Here is an 8665-nt window from a genome sequence, read left to right as displayed (position 1 = left end):
TCCATTATGAAATAATTTCATTGAGGTGAATATGTTTTTTGCTTGCCCCTCTCATATCATTTAAAAAAAAAATGTCAACGTTAGAAAATGAAATGAAAGCAACTATAACTTTATCTGCTCAGTTCGTTCCTTGAAGGAAAAGTATTCCATGTCGGGTTTTGTGGCCTTTCCCTCAAATTAACTTTAACCGCAAAATATATAAAGCAGCCCCGCGCTGTCTCTCTCCCCCACATACACACACACGAGCCAATCAGGCGCGCAATAACAGCCTACACGTATGCAGAGAGAGCGCGCGGAGCGGAAAAGCGCCTGGCACACCGGAGCTCAGCGCGAGGCAGCCAAACCGCTGTCTGTCATTAGTGGGTGTGTGACAGAGGAGTGACAGAGAGAGGAGAGAGAGAGAGAGAGAAAGGGAGGAGTGAACGGCCCCGGTTCAAACAGACACACCGACCTGAGAGGAGAGAAGAAGAAGAGAGCACCGGACCCCGAGAGAGAGAGAGTGAGAGAGAGAGAGGGAGAGAGTGGGAGACTGACAGGCGTTACCGAAAACTAGATGAACCGAAACGTCGACATGAGCGGTCAGTTTGAGGAAGATATCCACGACCGGGGCGAGAGGAAGAGCAGTAAATCCCCGACGCTGCTCTCCTCTTACTGCATAGACAGCATTCTGGGCCGCCGGAGTCCCTGTAAGGTCAGGCTGATAGGAGCGCAAAGTTTGACGGGTCTGCCCGGCAGAGGGGAGCTCGACAAGACGGCCGACAGTGAGTTTTCTTTGAGCTCAAATTAAACAAAAGTCTGCATTGGTTATTTTGGAGCATTGTAGAGGATACATGTTGCAATTTATGCTCAAAGTCTGGAGTTAATGCGTCAAGAAGAGTTGTGTTTATGTAGCCAGTTATACCCAGAATATCGTTTTCAGAATTGTTGGATAATAAATGTTTTCTCAGCTGTTGTAAAGTCTGGAAAAAAAATTTCATCAACTTTATTTAGAGGGAAATTATTGTTTTGTTATTCATTTGTTTATCCTCTTTGACTTCCTTCTCAGGGTCAACGAAAGACCCCTTTTCTCTCAGCGCGGACATGCACCTGCCGCCGAAGCTCCGCCGGCTGTACGGCGCCGGGGGGAAGTACCTCCACGACCACTCAGAGACGCTGGACAGGGAGCGGCTCCTCATCGAGCAAGCCAGCGACAGCCTCAAAATCAGCCAGGCTCCGCAGGTGAGCATCAGCCGCAGCAAGTCCTACCGGGAGAATGCGTCACTGAGCCGGGGAGAGGGCGACCAGAGCCCCCGGGAGGGCTCGGAGGATGGCAGCCTGGGGCTGGTTGAGCTCGGCCCGTTGAAGTTCGAGGAGGACGCGGGGAAGGAGGAGGAGAGCTGCGGGGACGCGGCTGCTCTGTCCCCGAAGGACGAGGAAAGGGAGAGCTTGAACGCCGGGGATGGGGACGTGAGGGACGGGGAGGACAGCGTGTGTCTGTCGGCGGGCAGTGACTCGGAGGAAGGGATGCTGAAACGGAAGCAGAGAAGATACAGGACTACCTTCACCAGTTACCAGCTGGAGGAGCTGGAGAGGGCTTTCCAGAAGACACACTACCCAGACGTATTCACCAGGTAAAACAACTGCAATTTTTTAAATTAATTTAGTTGTTTTTTATTTTTTTATTTGTAATTATTTTAAATCTGAAAGAAAATGCTGTCAAATTCTAAAATTGTGTTTTCCCTTAAAATTATTATTTTTATTACAAATTCTGCATCATGGCCTGTGCGTTTACACATTTACAACGATAAAAACTAGGCCTAAGAATTGTAATGTACATGCATATAAAACGTCCATAATTACACTAGTCTACAATAATTATGTTTTATATCAATTATATTATTTGGCTATTAATATTATTATAGGGCCACGCTTAAAACAAAATCCAAGACACTAAACATTTAACGTGTTCTCTAATAAATACATGGATGAATGTGACAATTAAATGCATTTAATTTTAAATAAATATATCTCCCCACCTCATAACATTTGAGTAATTCCACACGTCTTAAACTGGACACTGCGGATCACACCTCATAAAACACCCAGCCCGTGCCCCGCAGGAGTGAACACAATAGGCCTGCAAAGTGCTGCACTGGGCACGTTTTGTTACCTGTATCCGCTCCTGTTCATAAAGATGACAGCGAGCCGCTGCAGCTCAGGTTACCTGCTGGACATGATACTAAATACAGTCTGCAACAAAAAAACCTCAGGGCCTAACCTCAAACCCAAGGGCACGTGTACACACGCTCGTGAACTACAGAGCTTTAAACATTTTCTCAGGGTTTTAATCGGATTTAAATGCTTCAAAGAAATATACATTATTATGATTTTTTTTTTATGTAGGGCCTAAAAACAAAATAAACGCTATAAATATAATGTAAAACCTGTTTTGTTAAATTAAGATTGTGACAATACGCATGTTATGCTTGAAAATAGACGCTTTTCTACCTACATTTTCGATTTTTCTTACCACTAGGATTATTCATATTTTTCAATCGATTTACTCTAAGGCGACTTGTAGGTCTCATTTAAACTGCACGCCCATCTTGCAGCTGAAGGCAGCGTCAATTGCTTTGTGGCAGGCTACTTTAGATGTCATTATTTCAAACCATTATGTTGTTACAGTGACAGGCCTGTGCTAAGGGAAATCTAACAATCACTAGACCTATTTCTACCCACCCGTGACAGGGAAAATAGAATATGGCAATGGCGTCTTTCTGCAGTCCATGCCAGGGAGCCGAACAAAAATCAGCCTATTTTCAGTCGCCTATTGTTGACAGTGAACAACAGGAGGGGACAAAACAGCAATTCCACGGTTCTCCCAAGCGGCGGCCTGTAACCTTGAATCTCTCCGTCTCTCTGCCTCTTACACTTTCTTATATATATTCTTTTATGTTCTTTTCAGAGAAGAGCTCGCGATGCGTCTGGATCTCACCGAGGCCCGTGTTCAAGTAAGTGGCTCTCTTGTTTATCTCGATGTGGAAAGAGAAGCCTGTGACTTGTTGTAAATCAAATAAAAATCCTCTAATGTTTTATGTCCTCTATATAAAACGCCCTGCTGGATAATAACCGGTGATATGCGTCACTGATTGAGGATCAGCGATTAGGGGCCAATTTGAGGCAGTAATTTATTACAGTAAAATGTGTTAAATGGCCCCAGTCGCTGCGCGAGGAAGGTCTTTCCTGTTATTGAATGTTATTACACGCGTATGAGGGACGTTTTAGAGGCAATTAAGCGACGCTGGCGATTCATAAAAACTCACTTAGTGCAGGAGCAAACACTGTCTGTATTCCTGGGAGGAGATGGTGTTTGAATTCCCATCAGAGAGGGGGGGTAGAGAGGGGGCGAGGCCGATGTGTGTGTGAGTAAAAAGATGTGTGTAGGAATAAGAGAGAGAGGGGAGGGGGAGAACGAGGGGAGGGATAATGCTATTTGATTTCCCATTATGTGATTGCAAAGACCTGCATTGATCCGATGCTTTGCACTTGGGAGCGAATGAGAGACCATTAAAGGTGTTTGCTCCCCCCTCTCCCCCCTCCCTCCCTCTCTCGTCTTCGCCTTGCACTGAAAGCGTGGCCTGCATGTCGAAAGCCCGGGCTCATAACCAGAGAGACAGTTCAAACAGCTCCGGGAGGTTATGGCCGACGGTAAAACAACAGATGTCTCTTTAGGGGCCGTAGGTGAACAAATCACTTAACGGGCGCCATCAGGAGGTGATAAAAACTCATAAATTCCCGAGGGGCTGTGTAATGCTAAACAGTCCTCTGGGAATAATATGTGTGTGTGTCCTTGTCGCTCAAGCCAGCTCGTTCAATCTCTTCCCTCATGTTGACATTTTGCTCATTGTGCTTCTGCAGAGCAAACTGGGCAACAGTGGATGCGTGGGAAAGTTAAATACTCTCTTGGATGCAAGTCACTTGTTCTACGTCTCTTAAGAATTTAATTTAAAGCGCATTAATTGTTATTTGAGCCAGTTCAGCGGTAATTTTCTGGATCTTTTGTTAACACCGCTCTTAATTTTCTCCCTCCTCCTCCCCCTGAAGCCCGTCTACAGCAGGGACAGGGTTTAATTAGACAGAAAGCAGATTTAAGGGACCGCGAGCTGCAGGGTTTACCTTGCATGTAATTACCGTTGACTTTCCGCCTGTTGGCCACCTGAACTACACAACTATTAGAATACACTGACACAACATTCAACTGTCTAGTCATGTTAATTACAATGAAACATCGCTGTGATGTAAGCAGGACGGGGACTTATAGTTTTAATTATGTATAACATGACCTGCATAACTTAAGTTCTATCGACATTTGACTGTTCTCCAACTGAGCACCACCTCCTTCATTTAGACACGAGCAAAGGCTTCTTTGTGCAGCAAGAGTTGCCTATTTATATATTGAGGTCATTTTTTTGCTGTTGTTTTTTAAATAACATGCAGCCAAAAGGAGAGTTTACAAAAATCTCTTTAATTCTCACTTTAAACAAGGCAGAAAACACTTTATTTATGGAAGGGATGTTTGTGTTTTAGTGTGATTTTATGTTTTCTATCATTATGTGATAGACAATCACGTTTTTATAACACCTGAACCCAGTGTCAGATATTTAACCCCTTAAAACTGTGATCAAGGGGCTAAAATTGCCCCCCAGGATTAAAAAAAATAGTTAAATATTTACCAGTTCAGGCATCTTCATTCACACAAGGTGGTGATTACTGCATGCATTTTAATCTGCGTTCACTTCACATTAAAAAATGCAACTTTACGCAACAAATACTTCTTTGGGGTCAAAAGTTGCTCCTCAAATGTTGCACACCTGCCTGAAGCGGTCTGTGTCTTCCTAGAATCCATTTTTAATGCTGCATTGGTCATCTTCCTTCTAACTTAACTTGCTCATATTAACCTCTCACCTCTCGTGTTTCCTCAGGTGTGGTTCCAGAACCGCAGGGCCAAGTGGAGGAAGCGTGAGAAGGCCGGGGTGCAGGTTCACCCGTCAGGCCTGCCGTTCCCCGGCGCCCTGGCAGCAGGACACCCTCTCAGCCACTACCTGGAGGGAGGACCCTTCCCTTCCCACCACCACCCTTCCCTGGAGTCCGCCTGGACAGCTGCTGCAGCTGCAGCCGCCGCCTTCCCCGGCCTCGCCCCGCCCCACCACAATGGCTCTGCTCAACAACTGGCCACCCCACTCGGCCTGGGCACTTTCCTGGGCACGGCTGCCATGTTTCGCCACCCTGCCTTCATTGGACCCACTTTTGGCAGGTAAGCTGCTCCCACACACAGATACTTTACACATATTCACAGCAGAACCCACCAATCTGTGCACCTGTAGGGCTTCAGTGTTATCCCTGTATTTTACATTAAATTACTGTATTTTACATTAAATTACTGCGATTTGGCACTCAAACACATATATGGAAAAATGCACAGCAGCAACCAAGCTTCTAATAAACTCCCAACACATCATGCAACTCTAATGACTGACGGTTACAGTAATCCTCAGTCACAACGCATTACTGTTTATCTCAGTGTCTGATTATTAATGTTATACTGTTAACCATTCACAGTGGTGTGTAATCACTCTGTCAAATGTCTTAATAAATTAACCAAACGGGTGATCCGGCGAGACAAGCTGTGACACACTGCACACTCCATATGCCACAATTAGCTTCTCATTTGCCTTTGTCCTCTCTATTGTACATTATCATCATTGTTCCCGAGCTGCATCAATTAGTCGACTAATCGATTTCTGTCCATCAACAGAAAAATAAACGGCAACTATTTAGAAAATCGGTTGATCGTTAAAGTAATTTCTTCATACAATAAAGGCGTAAGTGTAATATGGAGATGTCCTGCTTTTCTCTGTATTATATCATATTAAAAGGGAATGTCTTTTTTGGACTGCCAAAGCAGACATTTAAAGACTTCAGCCTGGACTGGGACGCACAGTTTTCACTATTTTCTGACATTTTGTAGACCAAACGATTAATGGAGAAAATAATCTGCAGATTAATTGGTTGGAAAACAAACGTTAGTTGCAGCCCGACTCCATGTTCTCTTGTATATTAAAGTAGTCAGCTGGCAAAAGCTCTTTAGGTTTAAAACACCTGCAGCCAAACTGAAGAAGAGGAAATAAAATACATCTGAGGGACAAAGAAAATCTTTAGTAACATAAATGTAAAGATCATAGTGTGTGAAAATGTTGACTTTGTGCTATTTTTGCAGAACTTAAACTTGAACACGTTCAGCATCTTTACATGTCTTAGATTTTGACGTTTCTGTCTCCTAGGCTCTTCTCCAGTATGGGTCCCCTGTCCAGTGCTTCCACTGCTGCAGCTCTCCTCCGCCAGCCTGCCCCTCCTGTAGAGAACCCCTCCCACGGGGGCCCCATCCTCCCGGACCCGTCCTCCTCCTCCCCCTCTTCCGTGGCTGCAGCAGACCGCAGGGCCTCCAGTATCGCCGCGCTGCGCCTCAAGGCCAAGGAACACTCTGCTCAGCTCACCCAGCTTAACATCCTGCCCACCGGAACCGCGGGGAAGGAGGTGTGCTGAACACGCTACAGCTGCTCTCGGCCTCCCTGTCCCGGGCTCACGTCCCATTCCATGACACCCCCCCTCCAAACACCCATTCATACCTCTGGAGGCTGATGTCCCCTCGTTCATCCCTGTTACCTCATGTTTCCCCAACAACATAGCACGACCAAATTCAAACGAGCACTAGCTGGAAAAAAAAAAGTGTGTTTGTGTGTGTGTGTGGAAATTACAGCTAATGGAACATTGTTTTACACACTACATACACACCTTTCTGAATGACTAACTTAAATATTTCTCCCCTAAGAGAACAATTAAAATATTTTATGACATTTAAAAAAATACTTCTTAATCTTTAACAATAAATTAACCTTGAAATGAGGCTCCATATCATTCAGACTATCATATGTATATAGCTTTTAAAGGCTCACACAACAAAACACTTACACGTACAAAGTACTCAAGTACTGTACTTCACTACACATGTGAGGTACTTGTATTTTAGTATTTTCAAATGGAAATATTGTACTTTTTACTCTACACTACATTTAGGATTTTACATATTAATACATTAACTTACAAAAAAATTAAATAATTAAATAAAAATAGATAGCATTAATTATAATAATTCACTAATATAAAATCACTCACAAGGGCCATATTTTCTCTATTGTTTCTTAAGTTTAAGATCTGTCATGGCGCACACACACTTTATTACTAACATGTGACAAAGCTTTCTGGTAGTGAAACCAAACAGTTTGTAGTTTTACTGACAGAAACAGACAAACTAAAGTCACACACACACAGACACACAGACACACAGACACACACACACACACACACACACACACACACGAAGAACCGCAGGGGAACCCAGACTTTTAGAAAGGCTTCTTGTGCTACTTCAAATGTGGACAACTCGAGTGCTCGACATTAACACTGCTTAATCTGTATGCATTGATGTGGGCTGAGCCAGTCTGCGTCTATAATAAAGGCGAGTTGGAGTCCCCCCCCAGAACCAAAGGAAAACTGTCCATAGACCTTCCATAGCCTTCTCTACAAGCCTGACTCTTCTCCACTGCTCGCCTGTCCCCATCACACTCAGCAACACCACTGTACATATGTTTTAATGGTCGTTTCCAGCGCCAATTTCTGTAAATTTGCTGCAATTTGAGGTTTTCTCCCCCCTCTTTGATTATCACAGCAGTGGCATTTTTCTGCTGAGTCTGACTCCAGGACCCGCGAGCAAAGTTGAGATCCGAGCTGTGTCTATAAGGACCTGACTGTGTGGAAGAAACTGTACATATTGTGTAAAAATGGGAAAAAAAAAGTACCACAAAAAAGGATGATTTTCAAAACAAGGTCGTGTATATTTCAGGAGACCGTGTTTTGATAATTTGCACTCAGTGTAGTGTTTAATGAATGTCGCCTTGTGTAGAATTTCCCCTGTGTTTATGAATTATTAGGATTTTTAGATCATTATTTATGTCAAAACCTTTCCCCGAGGAACTGAGTGAAGGACCGTTTCTTTTCTTATCAAGTGATTGTAAATTTCCTGGTTTAATAATGCTAATTTGAATAAATTACATTGGTAAAATGAGTTATCTTTTATTATTTCAAATTCCTTTAGGACTGACATATAGGCCGAAACCAGGAAAAAAAATAAACAATGTGAAATAGAATATTATAGAACTATTAATAAAAGGTGTTATGAAGAAAATGTGTTTTCTGTCTTACATTGAAGAGTAGGAAAGTGAATGTTTTTTATTTTATTTATTATAAATATGTTTTATAGTATTGACTGAATAGTCTGGAATGAAAAATAAATACATCCGACTTTACTAACAGGTTGTCTGATGTTCAGAAATGCCTGCTGAGAAGGATGAAAACATATTTCAAAGAGGAATTTGTCGCTGCAGAGAGCAGAGATGGAGGCGCGCTGCTGCACCTGAATAACAGAACAATAATCCCGCGCGCTGCGTGCGTCTGTCCTCTTCAGAGAAGTTGACAAAATACTGACCATATATTCATGAGCCTAATCCCCAACATGTGAAACGCGCGACAAAGGCGAGGGGTTTTCAATTAGATCGCCCACTTTATCTGG

At 43.4% G+C, this 8665-nt stretch overlaps 1 protein-coding gene across 2 annotated transcripts; it reads left to right on the top strand.

The window, feature by feature from the left end:
* Positions 1-246: 246 nt before the first annotated feature.
* Positions 247-7083, top strand: arxa (aristaless related homeobox a). Of its 2 annotated transcripts, none has more exons than XM_029458309.1 (5): positions 247-761; positions 1046-1610; positions 2945-2990; positions 4962-5293; positions 6321-7083. In XM_029458309.1, exons 1-5 carry the CDS (start codon positions 554-556, stop codon positions 6580-6582), a joined length of 1413 nt encoding a protein of 470 aa, XP_029314169.1. In that variant the 5' UTR covers positions 247-553; the 3' UTR covers positions 6583-7083. The 2 variants fall into 2 exon arrangements, with proteins under 2 accessions (XP_029314169.1, XP_029314170.1); XM_029458310.1 differs by having other exon boundaries at positions 6298-6433.
* Positions 7084-8665: the final 1582 nt, after the last annotated feature.

This window comes from Cottoperca gobio, chromosome 20, assembly GCF_900634415.1.
Source record: "Cottoperca gobio chromosome 20, fCotGob3.1, whole genome shotgun sequence".
NCBI classification, from domain to species: Eukaryota; Metazoa; Chordata; class Actinopteri; order Perciformes; family Bovichtidae; genus Cottoperca; species Cottoperca gobio.
The sequence above is the reverse complement of the archived record's forward strand: the minus strand, read 5'-3'. Positions and strand labels throughout refer to the sequence as shown.